We start from the raw sequence: 24,777 nt of genomic DNA, 5'->3' as shown, positions 1-24,777 counted from the left end.
CGCCCTTCACCCAGGATAACTAATAGGGCAGCGAGCGGCGCGCTGCCTGCAGTGGGACCCCGCCGCCCGCGGGATGGCCGGAGCCCTTTGCCAGGAGCAGGCCTTTATGGCTCTATTTGTGCAGGCAGCCCCGGCTGCTCAGACCTTTATTCTTTCAGCCTTTTCAACTAAAGGTCATTTTCTCTTCCCTTCCAGAAAAAAAAAAAAAAAAAAGGAATAAAAAAAAAAAAAAAAAAGTGAATTCCTCTTGACGCAGATCCCCTTCCCCTCTGGATGGGAGTTCAATTGTTCTTGCAAGCAAACTCCAAATCTGCCCCTTGCATTCACTTCCTGTTTCCTGCCAGAAAGGAAACAGAGATTTCGGACTGTGTGAACCGGTCCTTTATTTAAGGATACAAGAAAATAGCTAAGCCCTAATTCGGCCGAGCGCTGTGCACTTTACCATGCTGCACCGCAAAACAAAGAAAGAGAAACACACACCCGCCCTTCCCAGCTGAATTGTAAACTGCACGGCGATGCGAGCATAATGGGTATTTATGAAAGTTGCTCTAAAACATTCGCTGGAGTCCAATGCAAACCCAAACCCTTCGGCCAGGAAGTTTTCAGCTACCAAAAATAATCACCAGGCCTGGCTAATATTTTTAACGATCATGCGTTCTTGGGAATTTCCTCTTCCCTCCGTGGAGATAAGTGATTAAACAAAATAAAGGCAGTGGCCATTTTGATAGGACGGGACGTGTCGGAGAAGAGGCATATCAACAGTTCTTTTTTTATATCTTTTCCCGAAGTCTTGACTTCTGCATTCACTGTCTGGCTTTTAGGCTGAATTCCACTTCTCTATTATGTTGCTGACATCCAGTGAAGTCAGCAGAAAGACATCTATGTTTCCTGGGGAGGACTTCCAAGCCAAGGTATTAGATCCACTAACAGGGAGGCAGCTTCTCTTACACATTTCATTAATTTTATAAAAAAAGAGATCGAGTTCTATACGGGTACATGGTATTTATCTTTATAACTTCTGCAGACCACCGTTGGTTTAAGGCCTGTCCATTCCTCAGGACTTCCCCACGGAGACCTCGCCTGGCCGTAGTCCCACACGAATGAGATCAGAACTGGCCTTTGGAGTGCGATTTTCAATACACCAGGTATTTTTAACACAGAAAAATTTTAATCAGTTGCAAGGGTTTTGTTCTGCGATGAGGTAGCTTTAATGTTTCAATCATTGTTGTCTGGAAAGATCGGGGAAAGTCACTGGGAAAGGCGGGGGGAGTAGGGTTCGTGGCCCTCGGGACTTTGGCGGAGGACGGAGCAGCCCAGAAGAAGGTGCCCTGCAGGATCCAGCACCATTTTGTGACATGGAAAGAGCTTTGCTGTGGTGAGAGAGCAACGTTTCCCCTTTTGGTGACTGCTGAAGCTAGCCATGTGTGAACCAGGGTGAGGGTTTTGGGCATCAGGAGGGTCCAGCCCCTGCACCACCCAAATCTCATGTGGCTGATGCCTCTGGTGCAGCACCCAGATCTTTGGTCAGACCTGCAAGGGGATGGCTTTGACTCCGTGTCCTCTGCTCTCACGACAAGCCTTTTCCTCCCAGTCATTCCTTGCGATGTTACACAAGGATTTCATAGAAATAAATTGCCTCTGAAGGTATTCCCAAACCTATTTAGTCAGGTCCCCTGTAGGGAACAGCAGAGCACCAAGGGAAGAGCAGGCTCCCGGCTCACTAAATCACCCTGGAGAGACACAAATTATTTTGCTATTATGATTGCTGTTCAAACATGCCCGTATGTCAGGGCTGTTCAGGAAAGTGGCTTGTTGTAATAGGATACAGCTCTCACTGGGTCACTAAAACAAACATTTATCTGGATCAGCTCTCAAAGGGCCACGTATCGCCAAGGCTTTGAAGCAAGGGGGAGAGCGCCCAGCTTTCCCAGCCCAGCAGGGAGCCAGGACACTCGTGTCCCCGTTCCCTCTGCAGCTGTGTAGGGACCTGCAGTGAGAGGCCCTTCCAGCTGAGGAACCCCATTTTGTCCTCACACGAACAACAAGACACCGAAAACCACGCAGCGTCGATCTGATCCACCCTGTGTGTCTTTCCATTGCACACGGGTTTCAAAAAGATACAGTCTTACCCAAATATTTTCTGAAGGCCTGACACCCACCGCAGCACGGGGAGGTATCTGCGAGATACAGAGCTGCTCTGGCAGCACTGAAACCTTATCTCACACCAAAGAGAAGATAAGGGAGCCCTTTACCAAGCTGGCTTAGCAAAAGAGAGGCTCTGGGCTTTTTCCTGCCTCTGTCCTCGATGTTGTCACAGCAGCAGCAAGGCACGGCCACGGCCCCGATGGGCTCGGGCACCCTGGGGTCCTGGTGGCACCTCGGTGCTGCGGGATGTGCTTGTCCCCTGGTCCTGGTTTGATACCTGTGCGAGGGGCACCAACGTGTACAAGAGTCACCCTCTGCTCCCTGTCTCTCTCAGTTTCTTCCTCTCCCTGAACAGCTTCCCTTGAACCCTGAGCAGAGATGTGGAGAGCAAGGGGGGAGCCCATGGGGCTCACACAGACGAAGCCTGCCGAGAAGGGATTATTCCTGGGAATCCACACACTGCTCTTTTGGTAACCAGCACACACACAGCCCTTGGCAGCCACAAACCTGGGAGCGTTCCAGGAGCATCTCGGGGTGGCTCCAGCTCAGGATATCAGTGGTGCGTTACGGTAAGGCCTGGCTGATGCTCGATGCCAGTCTTAGCTCTGCTGGGGATGATTTATGGACTTTGGGAAGCAGGCACACAGGGGATGGCCCTTCTGGGGAGCCCTTTACTGGAGAAATCTGTGGCTTGGCAACCTCCCCTTTCAAAGGCTGACCTTGATGACACACAGGGTGGTGCTGAGCTCTCCCCGTGCCTCTGATGCAGCACAGGAGCATGTGAGGAGCTCCAGGCATGCTGAAAACCTTGCCCACGATGGAAACGCTTCCCTGGCCAGGGGCTGTTGCTCACACGGGGAGCCTCTGCCTTTGCTCAGCTCCGTGTTTGTGGTGCACAGAACCTGCCCCTCTTCTGCGCAACAACCTGACCAGCTCCTTGTGCAACGCAGCGTTGAATATCTAATTAAAAAATGGGTGGGAATTAGCCTTTGGTGTTAATGAGCAGCTAGTACCAATGGGCGCAACCTGAGGAGGTCAGAGGGGTGTCAGCACACCTTGAGCAATGTCTTTTGCCAAACCAGAGGCTTCCATGAGCAATGAGCAAAGAGGAGCTCTTGGCCCAATGCTGGCTTCTCCCGGGGAAGAGAGCCAGCAATCAGAGGTGTTTTCTGGTCCTGGCAGTGTCCACAGAGGATCCGTCCATCCCTGGAGGATGCAGCAAGGCGCTTCCAGGAGCCCTTCTGTCTCCCACTGTCAGAGAGAAAATAAGCATTTAGTGTAAGATAAAAAACCTAGAGGCATGCAAATGAGCTGAAACAACAGGGGAAAGCTTCAGGAGGGGCAGCTATCCCAAAGCGTCTTTTCTTTAACTCTTTTTATGAATATATTTTTTTAAAAGACTAATAATCAAAGAGCTGAGGGAACAAATACTCCCCGAAGACCCTTCCCCGCTGCCATTTCTCCCTGCCCAGCTGGGGGCTCGCTGTGCTCATGATGGCAGTGACCCCAAAACCTCTCCGCAGGCAGAGACCGATGAGCTGGCCCTGCCTCATCTGCCCAGTCACCCCGATCCCATCCCAAACCAGCCACTGAGTGCCCCTGCTCACAGCCTCCCCAAATACTTAACTGGGGAGGTTTTGCCTTAACGATAATGCTTTTTTAACCAGTAGGGAAATTTCTGTGGGAAAAGTGCAATTTCAGTTGATCGTTCCAACTTCTGGGCCCTAAGGCTCAGTTTTTGAGCTGCGGGACTTTGATCGTTTCCAGGGACCTTTTCCTGAACTCAGATTTCTCAGAGATGGCACTTTCTAAGATGCGAAACGTGGATAAAATTTCTTTTCATACAAAATTTTCACCAGGAGAAGACAAATGTGTTTTCCAGCAAGGCTGCGGTCGTCTGCCGGCCTCCCGAGGCTCTCCCGCGTGGCAAGAAGTGCTAACGAAGAATGCAATCCCTGACCTTGATTAATTACGTCTGCACCGCAGTGGTATTCCCATGGCACCCTCGAAACTCCTCGGTCCTGCCCCAGCACACGAGGCACAGCATAAACTCTGGGCTGGAGTCACTCGTGTCAGCTTCACCCGTGTCTGCACCCCGGGGACCAGCTGGGGGGCAGATGAGAGGCGTTTGGAGGTGCCCCAGGGGATCACGGAGTCTGAGCATGCAAAACCTGGGGGTGGCTTTCATCCCAACCCACAGGGTGCCTTGCAAGAAACATCACCGCAAGGGAGGAGATGGCTGAGGTGCAGCTCAGCCAGGGGATGGTGGAGCACAAGTCCCCGCTGCTGAAATCTGGCTGCTGGGGGCCTTACCCAGCACTGGGGGCACTGAGAATTTGGCCATGGCGTGGGCAGGATGCCAAGCAGTGCTGGCACCTGGTGCCAGGCCCCCACGGCTCCCATTAATGCACCCAGAGAGATTGTGAGGTTGTTCCAGCATGGGTAGGGCAAATGGGGCTCAGGATGGGATGAGCAGCCAAAGGTTTTGCTTTTCTTCCTCTGCTCCCTGAAGATGTTCGGGTTTGCAATACCGTTTCCTCTTACTCTTTCAGGCTCGAGTGAGCATCTGATTCTGCTGAGAAGCAAATTAAATCCCGCGGCAGCTCACAACATCTGCAATTAGGAGTTAAATTCGTGCAGCAGGTTTCGTACGGGAATATAAAAGCAGTTCATGGGTGTTAGTCGGGTAAATAGCATAACATCCATGCGTCGGGACTGGCGCTTTCATTATCCACAGTTGAGAAAACAGACAAGGGATGGTAAAATAGTTTTTCCATGGGGAAGAAGCAGCTGTCACTCAAGGATTTGGAGCGGCTCCAGCCTGTAAACATCTGATGCTGTGCTCCTGAACCCACCCCGGGTCAGGGCCAGCTCTGCGGTGCCCCTGTCCTGCTGCACTAAAACAGCTGGGCTGTCCCAAACCCGCTGTGATGCAAAAAGCTGTGCAAAGTGAAGGTGGAGATTTTGCCACCTGATTTTGCTTAGTAATTGATTTTATTAAAGTGTCACGTGCTGCTGCATGACAACATTTTCTCCGACAGTAGCTTGCAGCGTCACAGCTACCTGCTCCATGCTAGCAAACAGCCCCAGAAGTGCCCATCAAATAAACCAAGCAGATTTAGTTTCTCAAGAACAGCTGAGACACAGAGGGAAAAGACACAATGAGGGGCAACGTTCCTGCAATTAAACGGTGGGGGAAAACCGACCACAAAACCAACACGGCCTCAAATTTGAGGGATCAGCGTGGGCAGGGGGTATTCAACTGCAGCCCCATCAGCTGACAGGAGAGCAGCATGCCACGCTAATTGGCTGGTGCTAATGAGCCTGAAGTCCCTCCATCCCCCTACTCCATTCACGCCTGACAGGCCCTGAATGCCGCAGGGCTTTTGGAGAAGCACGTGTCCTGGCTTTGTCTGCCTGCATATCCTTTATCCCATGCTCGTATCCCTTATCACATGCTCGGCCCGTGGTGGGTCCCAGCACCACCTCGCCACCGGGACTACCCAAAATGTCACCGTGCCATGGCTTGGGGCGGCTGTCAGGAGCTTGTGTGTGCTGGGGGACACCAGCAGCAGCTCTGGGGACATTGAGACGTGCGGATAGAGGTGGGCCATGGGCAAATTTCAAATTTCAAACCCGTTTGTGTGGCCCCTTCTGACCGCTTCCCGCCCCAGCAGCTACTGCCGCAGACACTGCAGGCTGGATAAACAGGAAACTTTTTTCCACACATCCCATCCCGCTCCTGCAGCTCCGCCGCTGAGCCCAAAGCCATCCTGCGCGTGGCGGTGTGGGCGGCCGACGTCCCAGGGATGCACCGTGACCTGTGCCGGGGCAGAGGACACAGGAAAGATGGCTTGGGGCCAGGCGGTGGTTGCTGCAAGTGGTAGGATTTGGGTCTCAAGCTGTCCCCAGAGTTCAGGGGCTTTGGTCTGGAGGAGTGGGGAGGATCGTGGGGGTGCTGGGGGCTTTGGGAAGGCTCCGTGGCTTGTGGGGCTGAGAAAGCCTCCAGCTCTGGCCCTCAGTTTTCAGCGTCCCTCAGTTTCCAGTGCTGCCTCTTCTTGCAGGCAGTGCAAGCCATCCGTGCAAGCCCTATAACTCCATAGAGAGCTTGAAAACCTGCAGGAGAAGAGGTTGAGATACACCCTCCCTGCACACACACACACACAGTGTTTCGTGCACAGCTGAGCACAAGCACACGGTGGCTAGAACTGCTCCCATGGAGTCCTTCGGCTGGCAATGCTGGCGGGAAGCAACCCGCGGTGTAAAATCACCTATTGCTGGAAAAAGAACAACGATGGGAGGCAGAAAACAGCCCTCGAAAAACCCTTCGTGCCAAGGAAAACAAGTGGGGTCTTTCTTTAGCCATGCGTTTATATAAATAAACATGGGAATATTTTGCGAGCCTCAGGGGACTTGCCCAGAGGAGCATTTTGCTGAATCAGGGTGGGAGTCATCCTCGGCTTATTGTAAGCCTGCGCACAAGTGTGCTGTGCTGCCGGGGCCGGGAGGATGCGGTGCAGCAAGGGCTGGGGTCCTGGGGCTGCCCTATGCCAGCGGGATGGACGTGGGCTCTAACACGGGTCTGGTGGCCAGCAGCAGATCAAGGTTTCAAATTCTGATTAAAAAGCATGCTATTCCTCCTTTGAACCAAGGTCACGTATAAACACGCACTTAAGTGGAAATGGCAGTAAGCTTTGCTCCAAAATGGCCTTCAAAATGAGGGAGCTGCAGCAGTTTTTTCTGCGCTCCTCTCTGCTGAAGAGGCCATCTTTGCTGGGTGATTTCCAGCGGGTTTGGTAGCCCAAATGGCCCTGTGCCTCACTCGCCTCCAATGCAGGGACAGTGCTGTGACAAGGGTGACAAGCCAGCCAACAAACTGACTGACTGCTGAGGTGCAACCTAAATTTTGGGGCGTCCTAAACCCTGTGCTAGCACCCCACACTGACATGGCCCCCTGACAAGAAGATGGCTGTCGGCCCCGCCATGTTTGTCACAGGTTGTGAGGGCAGCCCCACCGCAGTGGGGGTCCCCACCAGCCCCCTTTGAAGGGGGATGCAAGGAGGCTGTGGCTGAGATGTGCACCAAGGGGTGCAAGGCGGGAGGGTGGGGGCGGCAGCCATTTTAGGGCTGTTGTGCGGTGCAGGTGGGAGCCCAGGCGGGCGGGCAGTGCCTCCTCCTTGGCCGCCTGTCATTCCACGTGGCCCTGATGGCAGCCAGCTGTGTCCCCTCCATCTTGGGGCCTGGCAGGCACAGGGTGGGGGTGCCGCCCCACAGCCCCTCTCCCCTCCAGGCATGCGGCAGCCGTGTTTGTTCTCCTCGCAGCGCCCGTTATCAGCGCACAACACACACAGGAAGTCCTGTCTGGGATTGTCCATCCCCGGCCTGATTTATACAGGAAGAAAAGCATAAAAAGCCACCCTTCCACCTCAGCAGTCACCTCCTGCCTGTGCGCGGCCGGCGGCCGGCCATGCGGGGGGCGCGAGGCGGGCAGCCGGGCCCTGGCCCAGGGCGGCCATGCGGGGATGGCAGCTGGCAGCCACGGGGCAGAGCGGTGACAGGGACGGTCCCGGCACGGCGGGGGACAGCGGGGCGTCGCAGGTATGGTACGAGACACGGCTATCACCACCGAGGGGACAGACTGCAACGGGATGGGGTGGAGGGGTTGTGCTTGTCAGGCTGCGGTGGGGTTTTGAGGGCAAGGATGCAGAAATGATGAAGCGCCGCCGAGCAAACAGGTTTGCGAAGCATCCCTCGTCTGCCCCGCTGCCAGCTGCCTGATGGCTCCAGTGCTGGTTTGCTCAGAGCTGAGCCCAGCCCGTAGCACTATTATTTTAATTCACTCCACTAGTGCTTAGGCTGTTTTCCAGGAACAGAAGAGTCCTGGCTGCTGGACAGAGGGTTTATTTTAGCCCTTGCGCATGCAGAGGAAGGCTGCAACGCCTGTGCACGCAAAGATACGTATATAAGACAGCTGGAAATTCCTAGCAAACCGCCTTTCGTTCCGTCATTCCTCCTCTTTTTGCATCTGTCTGTCTCTTCGAGTGCCTCTGCAGTAACCCCACGTTGTTCATCCTTGCACCCGCGCCCTGCCACCTGCGCCCATTCCCCCCGCACAGCCGGCGGCAGTGGGACCCCGGGCCATGCTGCTGCTGCTGCTGTGCTGCCTATTTCGGGTGGCAGTGGCAGAGCTCAGCCCTTGGGGACAGGCAGGACACAGGGCTGGACAAAGCTCAGGGCAGGGACTGGCCTTGCTGAGGCTGGTGCTGGATAACTGCGAGCCCAGAGCGTGCTGTGGTTTGCCTGCCAGGAGCTCAGCAAAGCCTCTTAATTTATAACCGTGGGTGTTTTGCATACAGTTTTTTTTCAGCTACCTGCAGACCTGTGCGTCCTGCCCTACTGATCTGTGGCATTACACAATGCAGGGAGCAGGCTTTCAGTGGCTCACCGGGGGTATTTGGGGATAAAAAGTGGGCTGTGCATTAGGAGCATGCAGGGCAGGACCAAGCCAATGAATATTCTTGACAGAAATAATTAGGTATACTTTTTCAGAGGGCCTGATGTTCACAGAAGAAATAATAAGGTTTTGTAAATGATAAAACTAATGTGAAAGTGGGTTGGCACTGCCTGGGAGGTGTAAGACTGAAGCCCAGATGCGGTGGCTGGATCCTGAGCCTCCCCTGCAAATGCACCTCTCTGGGTATCAGTGGGGTTAGCGGTGCGTACAGAAACCCCCCAGCCTGCCCTCTGGATGCTGTTCCCTGTGATCAAGAATTAATTCCGGGGATTGAGTTAGTTCCTCTCTATGCTGCTAAACTATCAGCTCTGTACAACTTTCCCTAGAGGTAAGGAAAAGAAATTGAATCTGGGATGCAGGATTATTTGAGCCACTTCCCAGACTCTGCTGCTGCAGATGGGGCTGGCTCTGGGGAGATAGATTTACAAACTGCAACAAATTAGAGTAAACGAACCTGACTCACAGTCACACCAGCAGCAGAAGGACATGCTGAAACACAAGGGAAGATTTAACTTGAGCTTTCAGACCAGACAGCGAAGGAAAAGGAAGGGGTCTTTGCAAACAGAAGAGGGGAATAAAATACGTTATTTAATTCTCTGTCCCCTCTCCCAAAGCAAACCCTGGGTTTCCTTGTCTGCCTGTAGCCGGGGAGGTGATGGCAAAGAGGAGCTCCGCTTAGTGCAGATTTCTGGAACTGGAGACTTTCTCCTGATACTGAAGGATAATTAGATGAAAAAAAAAAATAATAATAAAAAAAACAGTCTTGTGCTGAATGCTCTTGCTGGCATGGCTGTGATTAAGAGACCAGCTGAGCCATGCATGCAACTCCCAGCCGTTCCCACTGCACTTTCCGTGCGCTCCCTGGGGAGTGATTCACTGGAAAAACGCAGAAGGGAAAGGCAGGGCGGGAACCATTCCCCACTGACTAACGCTACTTTTTTTTTTTTGGCCAGGGAAATTTCACAGAAAGCAGCAAAATTCAGTTTATTCCTGAGTGAGATGAATCATTTCCAGTTTGTATACAGCAGCCGTTACTGCCTCCCCTAAATGTATATAAGAACTGTGTGTACGAAAAGAAAATAAACGTGGCTGCAGGATGCTGTCCTGTTCACACCTTTGTTTTTTGCACAGTTGCAGGCTGCCGTATGTCCCTGTCGCAGACTCGATTTATAACATGGTCCTGCTTGAGGAGTCCTTACTCAGAGAAAAAAAATCGCTTTGTGGGAATGAGATCTGGGTCATAATACGCATAGCAGAGGCAACTGGTGGTGAGAGACCCAGTGCTATGGGCCAAGTACTTTTCTTGGTTTGACCTGCTTTGATCCCACTGACATCAATGGACGCCTCTAGATTTCCACTGAGATAACTGCTCTGCAGCTGACGCAATGGAGAACAATATGGAACATAATAGAATAGTGGGAGGTCTTTTTCCTCGCAGAGTTCTGCAGAACAGGGGCTGCTCCAAAGCCTAAACTTTAGTGTAAAGTTTGCAGACAGCCTTACGAAAAGCCCGAGAAGGAGAATTTGTCCTAAACCAGGAAAAGCAGACCCCCCCTTTTTTTTTTGAATCACCGAAAATTCCTATTTCTTTCACAAGCACTCCCGGTTCTGTGCCAGACCCCCGTGGAGGCCAGCGAGAGACCATTGTGCACAGCAGGTATGCAGCCAGCCCCGGTTTGGAGCAGCTGAGAGGTTTTGCATCTGTATGTGTGTCACTCTTCTGTCCGTGTCCCCATCCATCCACCTCCAGCTGCCACCTCAGCACCTCCGGCCCCCGTTTTGGGAAGCTCTCCCGTACGTGGGCGCATCCCGGCTGGTGCAAAGGGCTGTGAGCACTCCCCTCGAGGAGCAGATCCTGCTGTGGGACCTTAGTGCTGGTCTCTTATTAGGTCTCCTCCGTTAATCATTCCTTTTTCGTGCCGACAGAGCCCCTGCTGCAGACACTTTCATGCCCCCCAAGCTCTCCTCCTGCACGGGGAGCCCTTGGTGCCCCACGGGACGGTCGGATTTGGGGGCTGTGGTGTTTTCACCTTCAAAGCCCGCCTGGTGGATGGTTTGAGACCTTCCCTGGGTGAGGCTCGGTTTAGCTCGTAGTACACGCTGGTGGTAAAACCAGTGGGAGACCAGGAGATTGAACGTTGTTCAATCTGAGAGGGAGGTTGTGCAGAAACATTTCTTTCTTGGCCTGGAGACAAGCATTAATATTAGATGTCGTGGGAGTACGCTTCTGAAGTGCAAGGGAGAAAGCTTCAGAGGAAGCAGGGAAAATGCCAGCCCAGGGAGGACTTCAAATTCAGCCAGACTCTCAGTCGGGAGCCAAAATCCCTTACTGCCACTGTCAGAGGCTCATCACACCTGTATTAACAGAGCCAACAGATCTGATCTGCCCCTGCGCCCAACTGGCATACCTCCACTGCCTCCAAGGGAACTTTGCCAGGCTGTATCCTGGGGGATTTCCTCCCGGCATAATGAATATTAGCATACAAGACACTGAATCCTCCCTCTGAGCAGAGGATTAAATGCTCTTTTAATGTGCTATACGCAGTTCTTAAGCAGATAACACGGGCCCTTGCTTGCGCAAAGATTTGGCCAAGCCAATGGAGCTGAAAAGCAAACATTTTGCAATTCAAATAATTGCAGAAATTTCAAATCGCTGCAGTGCACTCCGGGAATTATTGTGGGATGGCTGAAAGGGCGCTCACAAAGGCCTTGAGGTGTTGTGCTTAGCCCTGCAACGTGCTGATGTCCCACGAGGAGCTGAAGGCTGCGTGCCGTGAGGGAACGCATCCATCCCCTTTCTCGCCATCCCTGGGGACTCGTGCAAAAGTTGCCTGGGGATTGAGGGAGCTTAGTCCCTAAACCAACGTCTGCAAGTGTTGCAGGTGGCAAAATACGGTGTTGGGCTGCAGCGGGTGGGATCATAAGCGAGCAGGAGGGAATTCTGGTACAGCCGGGCTGTGTCAGCAGGGATGGGGCACCCCGGAGAGGTGGGGAACCTGCTCAAGGGGGTTCATGGAAAATCCCAGCCTTGTGCAGCAGGGAAACTGCTGAGAGGGGAGAGCTCAGTGTTTAGTGAAGCCCTTGTGCTGCCTTTTAGGCAGTCCTGCTGTGCTCTGCCCTCGCTCATGTCCCTGTCTGCTCTATCCCAAAGGGTACAAGGGCACTGGGGGTCTGCCCAGCCTTTCCCACCAGGCTCACAGCAGTGTGACCCCACTGCAAGGCCCTGCTGGATGCTCCCAAAGCCCCCGCTGCCCAGCTGTACTGCTCAGGAGGGACGAGATGGCCCTCCCGGCACCCTTCCACCATGAATGCTGTGTCCGTGCCTCTCCAGCACACCAGCAAGCCTCAGGGCTGATACCAGACACAGGCGCTCTGCAGCCACGATCCCGTGCTCACCCCAATCCTCAAGGAGCTCCGGGTCCCTCATAGGCAAGGGCTGGATCCCCAATACCTTCCCGCAGGACACAGAGAGTGTAACCACAATTTTTTTCTTTCTGTCCTGACAGTAAGAAGCCAAGATGCTGCTTCAGGAAAGGATCCCCGCTCGGGACAGATGACAGAGCACCACGGATAAGGTGAGCGTCTCGGTCGCAAAATTAGATATATTTCAGTATGGTCAGATGGAGAAGCTTCCCACCAGCTTCCAAAGATGTTTTGCAACTATTAGACAAGCTGACTATCAGGCACTGTTCATCTCCCCATAAACCAGAAAAAAAAACAACAGTGGTGCTCTCTGCATAATAAGATAATTACCGTCCCTTTGAGGCTCTAGGGAAAAGTTGCCTGTGCTTTGCGCTGATGAGATTACGTGAGCTGAAATCAGCCCCCAGAGGTTTGCTGGATCCAGGCGGGGCGAGCAAACCCTCCTGTTTCCTGCTCGTGCAGCCTAAGGTGTAACGCGGAGCCGTGCTCCCACCGGCGTCAGGGATCCTGTGCCTGGCTGCGGGAGGGATCCCGTCCCCAGCACGCTCCGTCCTGCCTCGTGGTGAAGCTTTTTCTCCACAAGCACGTCCCAGAGCTGCTTCCCATCTGCACTTTTCTCTTCCCTAAAGAGGGCCTGACCAAAGCAGTCATGCTCCTGTTACACGAGCCCACCTGAGAGCCCCCCAGCAGCACGCCCAGGCTTTCCTGGGGGGCACAACGTGACCCAGGGCAGCTCCGAGGCAATCTGAGCATCCACGGGGAAATAGAGGGGACGGGGCAGTGACCCCGGCTGCTCTTTTGGAGCCATTACTGTTTAACTGGTAAACATTTCCTTTAAATGCCTACATGGTTTCATTAAAAAAAAAAAAATAATAAATTGCAAAGCTTAATGGGAACAACTGTTCCCGGGGGGGTGTATCCTGCCACTCAGCCACACATCAGGCCCCTGCTATCTTGAAGGCTGGCTCCAGGCGCCTCAGTCCTTTGAAAAACAATAAACCTCCGTGCTCTAATTTCCCGAGGAAATAGACCAAACAAGTGGCACTTTGGCACGAAGCGAAGCGCAGGGTTTGCTTTGGTAAATAAGCGGGCATTTCACACCCAAAACCTGCCGCATCTGCCCCAGGGCGTCCCAGGAACCCTCCTGAGCATCCTTTAGGGCTGGCCGAAAAGCAGCCTCCCCGTCCTGGCAGCCCGTTGCCTGCTCCTGCAGGACTTTGGTGGTGTGAGGAGATTTGTGATGGGTCCAGGGGGATTAAAGGGGCACGGCGGGACCCCACAGCCGTTGGGTTTTGGGGGGAAGGTGGTGCAGAGCCACGTGCAGCCTTTTTTAGGGAAAGAGAAATAAATTCACACTGGTGATGGACAGCTTCAGGAAGCCTGTAAGGGGATGGGGGCTATGCTGGGGTCTTCCTCTCTTACCCTGAACCCGCTGCCCACCCAGGGGAGCTGGTGTGTGGGGAGGGGGCCGGGACCTTGCCCCCCTGATGCCCTTGGGGGCTGTATGGACACCCTGCAGGTAAGCCCGGCCACCAGCACAGCCCCCTGACAGCCCCGGCAGCCCCCCCAAAAGGGTCAGGACCCCCCCGGGGACCCCTGGCACTTGTCACCGTGTCCCCCCCCCCCCCCCTTTGCCAGGCTCTGCCCGGTCCCTGCGCATCCCCCACCCCGGGGGGCTTCTGGCAGCCAGCAGGGGGGGGGTCCGGAGGTTTTGGGGAGGGGGGGGACACATCGGGGCGGGGGCAGGCGGCTCCCCCCCGTGTCCCGGCGCTTCCCCCCCCCCTCTTTCTCCGGGAGGCTCCGCTTTTCCTGCTCATTCGGCCGGGGCGGAGGGACCGGCTGGGGCTTGGGGGTGGGGGGGGGAAGGAAACGCCGGGGGGGGGCCGCGGCGAGGAGGCGACTCCGCGGCTCCGCCACCGCCACCGGTGAGTCCCGGAGGCTGCGGAGCTCCCCCCGGGGGGCTCGGCATTGCTGGGGGGGGTCCGCATCCTCGGGGGGAGAAGGGGAAGGCGTGGGGAGGGGGTAAAAGGGGGGTAAAAGGGGAGGGGAGAGGGGCTGGGGGGGGCTGGGGCAAGGGGGCGTCGTGCCCCGGGGGGAGAGGGGCACCCTGCAGTGGGTGCTGGCACCCTATGGGGGGTGCTGGCACCCTGTGGGGGGTGCTGGCACCCTACAGGGGGTCCCCGCATCCCGGGTGCCCCCCACCCCCGGTCCCCAGGTCCCTGCGCTCAGCTCCGCGCTGCCGAGCAGCATCCATCCCCCTGCCCCTGCTCCTCGACCCAGGAGAGGGGCTGGAAGGGGTCGGATGGGGGGGGAAAGCTGCGCCCCTACTGCTGCTCCCGACCCTCCCCAAAGGCCTGGGCACCGAGCTGCAGGGCTGCGAGATGCGGGCTCACCTCCAAAATCGGGCCACGCTGATGGCAGAAATGCAGCTCGGGGGGAATCGCATCCCTCGGAGGGGCTGCAGCCTCTGGCATCACTTCTGGAGGCAGCCCCCGGTTCGTGCTGCTGGCATCACCTGGAGCTTTCAGCCTGGGTTTTTGGTGGCAGAGCAGGGCGAGGTGCCGCTCGCCTGCCTTGGGTGAGCGTTTTCCCGCTGCTCACCTGCTTCTGGGGTTGTATTTTCCCCTTGGGTCCTGCTGTGAGTTAGAGAGAGGGCTTGGAAGCGAAATGGGGATGTTTCCGGCTGCTGGAGAAGGACCCACAGAGCACAGGGCTGGCCGAGGAGCCTTTGCTGCCCCCTAAACCAGCAGAAGCTCAGATGCACCTTCGTAGTTTCACTTGCCAAGCCGTGGGGCTTCAGCTCAACATCCAAGAAATGATAAAGAAACTGAAAATAGGCTTTTTTTTTTCTTTCTTCTTTTTTTTTTTTTTTCCTCAAACCTGAAAAGCTTTTCCTTAAATCATGTGCTTTAAAAAAGGAATTCTAGGAGATAGAGGCAACAGGTTGGAGGATCTTCTGCAGCTATCAAGAGGCCGATTTTCACAATTTTCGTAAGCTCATCAAAGAGACAAGCACAGGCTAAAATATCTTTCGCTTTCAAAACTTCATCTGATATTAAGCAACCAGGATTTGATGTCCCGAGGGGATGCTCAGACCACTTGAGGTAGGGCAGCGCTGCCCCAGTTCAAAGAGAAAAAACCATCCGTCTGGATTTTCGGCTCGTGCCCTGCGTTTCTGCCCTTCCCCACAGGGAAAGCTCCTCTGGTGGCTGCAGGAATTCTGTGGGAGGCCTGCGAGGGTTGGCAGGGCTTGACTTGGAGGCTTCTGGAGTAGATCCTTCTATCCCCGGATCTGTGCCTGTGGGGAAAATGCGTCCCAGTATAGCTCTGGGGAAAGCCCCTGTCTGAGCAGCAGGGATTGAGTCCGTCCTTATACACCAGTGTCCCTGGGACGTCTCCAGGAGGACTGGGGAGAAAAAAATATTGCTTTACTGGTTTTTAAGAGCTTTCCCACAGGTCTTTCCTGATTTATTAATTGTTAGAACATGAGAAGTTCTGTTAAGTCTGGTGGAAAGGTAGGAGGATGGAGGGCTGCAGGCTGCGTATCCCCCAAATCCTCCTTTCCTCCTCAAAGCCAGGCTCGCACCTTGGTTAAGCTGGGCCCAGGTGTGTGCAGCTCCCTGTGGGTGCTGAACCCACGGGGATACCCGTGCAGCCAGAGGGTGGTGGTGTTGCCACCCCCTTAATGTGCTTATGGAGCCAAGTCCTCAGCTTCTGCCCCGGGTTTGGTGGTGGAGCGAGCTCCTGGGGCTGCGTTTTACAGTGATAAATCTTCTTCCACAAAGAGATGCTGCTGCCTGCCTTGGAGAACGACTTGGAGAGCTACAGGTCTACAGCTTTGGGATGATCATCCCCAAAAACTCGGCGTTAGGAATTGTCCGTAGAAGTTTGGGGATGAACCTGCAGCTCTCCAGTCCGTTCTCATCCCACCTCACCTGGGGATTTTAAAACTTTCAGGTAGCTCTGCGGTGTCAGAAGGATTCTCCTTGTTGTGTTGTACCCCAGTAAAGCAACTCCTTTTTCAGGGTTTAATCAGAAAGCATGATTCTTTCTTTAATTGTCGTGTGTTTAAGGTGGGTTTCTTTATTTCTTCCTCCTTTAACTGCTGCCATCCGGAGGCCAACTCTTTTGTATAAATCAGACACTGTGTAAATTAGATATTGTTACTGACCTCCTTCAGCCCTGTTTCAAATTTGTCCTCTGCTAGAAAATCAAAGCCTCTTTATTTCCAACTTGGTTAGTACTGACTCTGCGGACGGGACATATGGCCCTTAAAGCACTTTTCTCTGGCAAGAGCGTGTATGTTAAAGAGAAGAAGATCAGATTTCAGCATGTTATGTGGTGGGAAAATGCAGCTCCACAATGCTGTATGGATTAAGAAATTACAGGCCATTGTTTTGGCCTTGCTGCCTGGAATTGGCTGTGTTATTTCGAACGATGCAGGTTCCCTCTGCGCAGCCCAACGAGGGCAGTGCCGCCACCACATCCCACCCTGGGTGGATGCCTCACAGGGAAATTCCTGTCCCCTTAGAGCCAGCCTGGCTGTCAGTGCCACGCCGTGCCCTGTCGGATGTCATCGGCTGGGTGTGGGCACCACGGCTTCACACCTTTTTTTTTTTTTGCTCTCTTCCAGGGTTCCCCGCTGAAGCGTGAGCCATGCAGTAGGAGCCAGCGCTTCCCACCGAGGAGTGACCTGGTCCGTGCCGCACAGCCCAGCAGGCAGCAGGAGGGGACAGGACATGCCCCGATTCAGCTGCCTCCTCTCGGGACTCGCCTTCATCCTCAGCACGACCAGCACGGAGGGTTTTGCCCGGGCAGGGTAAGCTCCTTTATGTCTGCATCTCCCAGAGCTGTCACGAGCACAGGCTCATCCTCACCCGGTGGTGGGCACCTTGCTGGGCTGGCCAGGAGCTGGGAAAAGGCTCCGCAGAGCCCTTCTGGGGCAGCCACATCTCGGCAGGTCCTCTCTGGGGTCTGTTTGCTGGGCCACTGAAGCGAAAAACCCCTCTAGAGAAAATGCCCTGGCTCTGTTTAGCCCGTGCAGGGGACACAAAGGCACTCTGGGCTTTTTGTCCGGGAGAGTCAAAAGCTAAAGAGGCCCTGAGCTGTTGAGGAATTATTATTGGCCCTTTCAAGCACATCCTTGCACAAAAATACTCGTGCTGTCTTGCTGTCATGCCAGTCAAACCTTGCAAACGAGCCATCAAAGCCAGCTGCCATCTCCCAGCTCCAAGAGGCTGCAGCGTGCAGGGGATGCGGGTGTTAAAACCCCCAGGGACTGCTGCAGCACTTGTGGCCCCTGGGAGCAGCAGCCCCAGCAATTCCCCTTCCCTTTTCCTGGAATTGGGGCTGACACGGGCCCTACATCCATCCCAGCACCACCTCAATAACCACGTCTCAGCTCCCTGCTGGGCCAAAGGGTGCCTAGAGCTCAGCACCCCGGTTCCTTCCCCTGCCAAAAGGAGCTTGGGCTCAGCAAATTCAGCTCACATTTTCTACAAAGTTTGTTTTTACATTGAAATACTCTCCTCTAGCATTGAACCTTTCACATTCTGGTCGTGACCGTACCCACAGGCTGGATTCCTCTCTCACACGCACACACTGCAGCTATAGCTTTATTATAAAATCTGCAAAGCAAACAATTGCCATTTAAAAACCGTGCCTTCTGTAACATTAACCAGTGAGGCTGAGAGGAGTTTTCTGGAGTTAATGGAAGCCATCTGATGTCCATGTTAATTCCCAGACTCTTTTGTTCTAATTTTCTAATCGAGCTGGGAGGCTGAGACAAGCAAACAAGCTCCTCAGAGGGACTGACCTGCTTGGGCTGGAAAATGTTGAAGAAAAAGAATCTTTAACTGATACCGCTTTGGCTCTTAACCTTGGGAAAGTTTTTGACTGGATCTCAGTTATCTTAGAAGGAACAGAGAGCAACTTTCCTCTGTCCTCTACCTTTTTGCTTTGAGCCTGACCCTTTCTGTGAAATCATTAAATTTTTGGCGACCACAGAGGCATCAGGTTTAGAAATAAGAAAGTCTCGGAGAGGAAAAAATACACCTAAAATTGAATGGTTTTAGGGGGAGGGAGGTAGTGAATGAAAGGAGAACAGCCCTGAGTGAATCCCCCCCCCTAAATCTAGGCCCCACTTGTCCAGGACAGAGGAACAGTGCAGGGGTGAGTGGACGAGGGGGCGTCAGTGCCTTTGGTGAGGGCTGAGGAGGAGGAGGCCGTGCAGCCCGCAGCGCTGCCAGCGTTGTCTCCCTGCCCCAAAACAGCCTGCAGTCACCTCCCGGCTCACTCAGGCACTGAGCCACCGCCATTTAAATAACCCCGGGTAATTTGGGGTGGTCAGGCTGTTCACCGACCTCTCTGCTCAGCCGCAGGGCCTGCGCCGCCGAGCCGCGGAGCCGCACGGCCGCCTACACCGAGTCCCACGTGCAGCCCGTCTACCAGCCCTACCTCACCACCTGCCAGGGCCACCGCCTCTGCAGCACCTACAGGTGAGGCAGCTGCCTGCTTTCCGTGAGCAGGAGCTGGAGCCTTCCCAGGAAAAAAAAAAAGCACCTGGGGTGGTGTGGGAGCAGGGTGGGGGGCTCGGGGTGGCCCTTGATGGTCAGTCCCACAGCTCAGCCCCGTTTCTGTGTTGCAGGACCATCTACAAGGTTGCCTACCGGCAGGTGTACAGGCAGGTGCCCCAGCACGTGGCTTCATGCTGTCCTGGCTGGAGCAGAGCCAGCAGCCACACGCTCAGCTGCAACACAGGTAAGGAGGCTGCTGTGCCACCCCAGGGTCAGTGCTCGCCTTCCCTGTCCCCAATCCCTTGTGTCCAGGTAGCTCAGGTCCCCAAACGAGGCCCCAGCTCTCTCGTTTACTGACACCAGTCCAATTCCCCCTGTAGGAAAGCGTTTACATTTTTAGCCTCCGATAGCACAGCTAAATGTGGCTCGATTTCTGATTAATTTCAATCCTTTCTCTGCTGCCTCACAGGCAGTTTTGCCTTCGGGATTGTTTATTAACTTTATGGTCACCGGAGGATAAATAAAATGAGTAAGTCCTTTCCATATCAATCAAGCAGTAATGGAAGAGAAATGCTTTCAGGAGGAAACTGTGATGTGCAGCACAAAACAAACGCAGCTAATCTGCCCCCAGCAGAGCTCGGAGCTCAGCACCAGACATTTCCCAGGCCTGATGCTGCCTGAGCGGCCGGGGCTGCTGCGTGCACACACACCTTTGGTGGCAGGGGAGGGGGCTCGGGACCCCCAGCCCTGGCAGTGACGCTGTTTCTGATCTCTCTTGCAGCTCTCTGCCAGGTGCCGTGCCAAAACGGTGGCCACTGCGCCTTCCCTGGCCGCTGCTCCTGCCCGCCCGGCTGGACGGGGCTCTCCTGCCAGACAGGTACTGCTGCACCCCACTGCACCCCACTGCACCCCGCTGCTCTCCTGACCCATCGGTGGGGACAGGGAGCAGCACTGTGGCTCGTCACCAAGCCTGGTGCTCCCCAGAGCCCAGAGGGGAACCTGTGTGTGAGCTCTCCGCACACACACCTACGCATCCTGCTCCAGGCAGCGTGCCTGCTGGTCCAGCCGGGAAAGCAGGGAAGCTCAGAGCTCCCTGTGTCAGCACTGGTGGTGCCAGAGGTAGAGCACAGCCCTGGTACCCACATTTGCTCTTTGCTGCTGCTCCACGCTGGGTCAGCACGAGCAAAGGCTGTGCTCTGCTGCGACTGCAGCCAGCAAAAGGCCTTGTGCAGAGCGGCCGTCACACTCATGGGGTCAGCCCGAGACTCTATTTGCAGTGACCCATCTCCCAGCCTTTGTAAACTCGCGCTGTAAACTAAGACACCCATTTGCTGCACAGACTAAATCTGTAAACCAAAAATATCCGGCGGTGGAGGGGAAGGGCTCCTCTCCTGCGTGAGAGCAGCCTCTCGCCGGAGCGCAGGGAAATCTGGCAGAGCCGAGGCAGCAATGTTCCACAGCCCTTAGCACACCAGCATGGTGCAAACCATGTCTGCTGTGGCTCCTGGCTTTCCACCCTCCTGTAACACAGAGGAGGAACGTGTGGCATTGACCCACGCTGGGCAGGGCAGGGCTGAGCGCATCGCTGACAGCTCTGGCTCCAGCGCGGGGGAAAAGGATTTTCCCACTGCCTAGAAGAGATTCGCCCGGGCGTGGGAAGCAGCTCTGCTCATTTTGCTTTGTGGGAACAGCTTTAATAACTCCCCCGTGTGAGGAGAGGTTACTGGGTTTTATACACACTTGAAAGGCTGATAGCTCCTCGCCACGGCTGGCTGGAACCAAAACCCCGGCCGTAAATCCAGGATGAGAGCCAAGCTCTGCAAGAGGCAGTGCAGGGCCGCCTGCGCCCGCCTGCTCGGGGATAGTGACCACCCCAGCCTGAATTTGGACATTTCTGAGCTTAGCTTTTTGCTTCTGACTCATATCTGGGGAGACCAGAGCTGTGCCTGGCACAAATGCCAGCCCGCTCTGGGTGCCCCTGGTCCCATCACATCAGCGTGGCCGTGGCAGGGGAGCAGCAGCACCCTGCTCGTGTGGCACCGCCATCCGCACCCCTCGTCCCCCGTGAGCATCACCCCACAGCCCCGTCCCCACGGAGCTGTCCCCTTTCCTTCCAGATGTGGACGAGTGTGCCAGCCGGAGCCACAGCTGCAGTCAGCTCTGCGTCAACACGGCCGGGAGCTTCCGCTGCGCCTGCCGGGACGGCTTCAGCCTCGCTGCTGACCACAAGGCGTGCCAGCCCGCCGGGCTGGGCCCCGGGCCAGGAACCTTCAGCCAAGCAGGTAACCTTCTGCTGAGGCAGCACAGCCCCAGCTGTTCGGGGCCTTTGATGCAAGCTGGGATTACCTCTCGGCATCACAAGGTGGCTGGAGCAGGACTGGCAAGAGACAGGAGAGGGGACAGCAGCCAGCACCCATCAGCTTTATTCCCAGTGACCCAGGAGACCCCAAAAAAACACCCTCGTGCACAAGTTTGGCCCCTGCAAGGGTGACAGAGCCCGCTGTGGCATGCAGTGGCTGGGGCTGTGCTCTCCGTCATCATCGTCGTCGTTCTTCTCGCAGGGCACGTCTGGAGCCACGAGGAGCATCGGGCGCTGCTGGTGACGGCCCATTATTACTTTTGGTACGCGCTGTGACACTTCAAACTCGTACCGTGAGTAATAATGCGCTGTGGCCAGCACTGGCATCGTGAGGGCAAGACCTGGGAGAGCAGGGCAGCCCCTGGCACGTGCCCCGCCACCTGCCTGCCTTTGTCCCACGTCCAGCAGGGACAATCCTTTGAGCTGAGAGGGACAGCGCAGAGCTGGCCGCTAACTGATCTCCTGACGACACGGGCATTTTGTCCTTTAAGCATCGAAGCCTGAAACGCTCCCCCACCTTGTTCTAGGTACTCCAGCAGCCAGGAGAGGCGTGCTCACAGTAGCACCAGGTCCGTGCTCAGAGCAGGCGTTGGATCTGGTTCCTGAGCCCTGGGGATGCAGGAGGGGAGCAGCAAGCAGCAGTGCTTGGCCTGAGCCCAGCACATCCCAGTTCACCTCGGGTAAATTTCGGGTTTTTACTAACCGACCTTTTCTTGGTCATATTTTTTCAGGCCCCTCCAATGAAATGAAGGAAGAAATGAAAGACCTGAAGAGCAGAGTGGAAGCGCTGGAGGAGGTGGGTGTTCGGTGCACCCCTCTGCCCCTTCCTTCCCCTCCCTGCCATGGCCCACGGCCGTGCACAGCCGGCTCCAACCCCGGGCTGTGTGCAGCCAGGCTTTCCCTCCACCCCTGCTCTATTTTTAACGCCACGCCGGCCTCACACAGGCAGGGATCAGGCAAGGATCCCAGCTGTGCTCCACGCTGCTGCAGAGCCTCGCAGCGGCTCTTGCAGCACGGTGTCCCTTTGAACACAACCAAACGCCCCTCCAGCACCGCTCCTGGCCAAGGAGGGCACGCTGACAGCTCCCCTTCTCCCCGCAGAAACTCCAGCTGGTGCTGGCCCCCTTCCACAACCTCGTGACATCTGAGCCCGAGGACGTCGGCGCGGACCCCATCAGCCGGCTGTCCCACTCCCTGCAGCAACTGGACAGAATCGACTCGCTGAGCGAGCAGATCTCCTTCCTCGAGGAGCGGCTGGAGACGTGTAAGTGCCCGGAGGAAGGGGGATTGCAGCGTGGCACTCCACCCCTCCACTTTTCTCCCCACGCAGCCAAACGCCGCTAACCCAGCCTCAGACCTCAGCCCACGGCTCTGGTTTGCCAGCAGCCTGGGGCTGTTGGTGCCCTGGGGCAGGGAGGAGGCGCGGAGGTTGGCCCCAGATGCAAGCCAGCCAGAGCAGTAACGCACACGCCACTATTAATCTGCATCTCCCCTCAAACTCGGCAGCCTGTAATTAATAAAAGATGAACACAAACAGCCCATTAGCTTCATTTCAAAGACGTCTTTATGGCTGCAGCATCTGATTGCCCTCGTAGCATCCAGAATAGCAAGACCAGCACACGGAAACGTGGCTCTGAGGCAGAAGCTGGAGCCCACCATGAGGCGTGGCTCACATCTCAGTCAGCACCTTCACCAGCTCCGTTCCCTTCCTCTAGCATTGTAACTTAGTCTGGGGTGAAATGAAAAGAATCCCGAACTTGTAGGAAATTAATAGTCCAAAAAGGCAATCAGGAAAGTTTAAGGAGTGTGCTGAAGCTGGCAGATTTATGAGCCTGGGAAGTTTTAGGCATGTTTCTTCTTGAAGTCTACAGAGCAATCCTTTGCCATGCAGCACACCGGAGGAGGTGTCTTGGTAGCAAACTGAGCAGATTTGAGCAAGAGATGCTGGCGAGAGCTGTCGGTGTGACCGAATGCAGTGTGTCCTGCCTGGCATGCTCCCCTTTATTTTGATCTGCAGCTTGTAGGCAATTTGCAGCTAATTTTCCCATGAAAAAATTCCAGTCCAGCGTTCCCAGAACCCAGCCATGGTTTGGCTGGCTCAGGAGCTGGTGTGCAGCAGCAGCCTGCTGCTAACTGCGGAGGGGTTAGATGGAGAGACAAAGGGACAGCGAGGTTTCAGGGCATATCCAGTCCCAGCTCACTGCTTGTGGTAATGGCTTGGATGTAAAAGACTTCAAAGAGCTTGCTTGAAGCTTCAAAATGACCCTTTAAAAAAAAAATAATCTCAGAAAGGGGTAATTATCAGACCCAGCAGTGTCACACAGCAGACCAAGTTTCCTGGCATTGTCCTGTACATATTATTAGTGACAGCAGCGAGGAATGTGAGTAACATCACAAGGTAACGTGGATTTCTTCCAAGGGATGACTCCAGAGCCCTGAAATTAGCTTCTGCCAAGCCTGCTCCAGCAAGCAAAGCGTGCTTCTGTCCCTCCCATGTTCTTGGAAGTCCCCAGAGGACACAAGACCATTCCTTCTCTCCAGTGAGTGGTGGGGTTTGCAGGGCATCCCTTGGAGAGTGACGGAGCCATCCATTTTCTGTGCCTTGTGAAGCATAACGCAAAGGTATAACTGCACCCCTCGATTCTCTGCCCAGTGGGGCTGTGTTAAAGCCTCTTCCTTAAACCACCAGTGAAGGCACGAGGTCAGATCTCAAGCCGTGACCGCTTGAGCCCCTCCAGGCCTGCATTACCCCGCTTAGCACAGCCCGTGTCAGCGCTCAGCAGGCCGCTGACAGCCAGCTGGCAGCCAGCAGCACCACTGCGTTGGCTGCTCTGCGGCCGCAGCTCCTTCCCCAGCCCACAAAACCTCCCTGGGCTCCTGCTCGGGCCAGCCGAGGCGCTGGGGGCTTCAGCGAGCGGCAGAGCCTGCTTCCAATTACTTCCAATTCCACAGGCTGCAGTCAGGACAGGCTGGTCCCAGCCTTATTGTCACTGCTGTCCCCGCCTCGGGACGCTTTGTGCAGGACTCCCCAGGCCGGGGAGGCGAGCGCCACACTCCCAAAGGCAGCGGGAGGGAGCCAGCAGGGCGTTGTTTGGCAAAGGGAAGCCAGCAAAAACAGGTGACACTTATAAAGGTCTAGGTCAGCCCCGTCGTTCTGGGGGAAGGAGACAGTGAGAGGATTTAGCACCGTCTGGAAGACGGGGATTGGTTATGGGCAGCACCCTGCAAAAACCTGGGTGCTTCTGCACTTCTGTGCCCATCACGAGCGTGGTTGGACACATCCAGTGCAGGTTTTGCCTGCAGGTGCTGAAAGGTTGACTCTTGGTGGGTGCAGCCTGCTGTAACAGGTTGTAGTTGTGTGATACGAGCCCCCAGGGAGTCAGGCAGTGCCCCCCAGCCCATGCACACCCCTCTGGCCAAGCAGCGGCACGGGAGAACTGCGTTAGCTACGAGCCAGGCGCTGTCACCACACCAAACCCCGGGGAACAACACTGCTGGGTTTATTGATTTATTTTTCGTCTTCCCAGGTTCCTGCAAGAACGAACTCTAGCTGAGCGCCTGAGGAACTGGAAGAAGCGGAGCGCATCCGTAGCTTTTATCTCACTCTCCAGCCACGGGCTGGGGCTGAAGCTACATCATCCACAGGAAGATACAGGGTAGCAGGAGAAGGCTGGTTCCCCATCAGCATCTCCGGCGTTTTCTCTTGCAGCTCACCTTACCGAAGGTCACGCAGTTCCTTCCAAACTGGACTCCTAACCCTCGAGCATCCCACCCCACTGCTGCTGGAGGGGCAGACAATAAAAGCCTTACCTCGTGCCGTT

At 55.2% G+C, this 24,777-nt stretch overlaps 1 protein-coding gene and 1 long non-coding RNA gene across 6 annotated transcripts; one reads left to right on the top strand and one right to left on the bottom strand.

The window, feature by feature from the left end:
* Nucleotides 1–358: 358 nt before the first annotated feature.
* LOC113845443 (uncharacterized) lies at nucleotides 359–15,433 on the bottom strand. Its single transcript, XR_005259920.2, has 2 exons — nucleotides 14,476–15,433; nucleotides 359–3,396 (listed from the first exon to the last, which is right to left on the bottom strand). It is a non-coding gene; the product is annotated as an uncharacterized lncRNA (long non-coding RNA).
* Nucleotides 7,556–24,777, top strand: EGFL7 (EGF like domain multiple 7). 5 transcript variants are annotated; one of them, XM_038164874.2, is made up of 11 exons: nucleotides 7,557–7,743; nucleotides 10,257–10,316; nucleotides 12,166–12,234; nucleotides 16,716–16,901; nucleotides 18,457–18,579; nucleotides 18,729–18,841; nucleotides 19,379–19,474; nucleotides 20,715–20,879; nucleotides 21,688–21,752; nucleotides 22,058–22,220; nucleotides 24,484–24,777. In XM_038164874.2, the coding sequence occupies exons 4-11, from the start codon at nucleotides 16,822–16,824 to the stop codon at nucleotides 24,504–24,506; spliced, it is 828 nt and encodes a 275-aa protein (XP_038020802.1). In that variant the 5' UTR covers nucleotides 7,557–7,743; nucleotides 10,257–10,316; nucleotides 12,166–12,234; nucleotides 16,716–16,821; the 3' UTR covers nucleotides 24,507–24,777. The 5 variants fall into 5 exon arrangements, with proteins under 5 accessions (XP_038020804.1, XP_038020802.1, XP_038020800.1 ...); XM_038164872.2 differs by lacking the exon at nucleotides 10,257–10,316; XM_038164873.2 differs by lacking the exon at nucleotides 10,257–10,316 and having other exon boundaries at nucleotides 7,557–7,748.

Source organism: Anas platyrhynchos, chromosome 18, assembly GCF_047663525.1.
Source record: "Anas platyrhynchos isolate ZD024472 breed Pekin duck chromosome 18, IASCAAS_PekinDuck_T2T, whole genome shotgun sequence".
NCBI classification, from domain to species: Eukaryota; Metazoa; Chordata; class Aves; order Anseriformes; family Anatidae; genus Anas; species Anas platyrhynchos.
The sequence above is the reverse complement of the archived record's forward strand: the minus strand, read 5'-3'. Positions and strand labels throughout refer to the sequence as shown.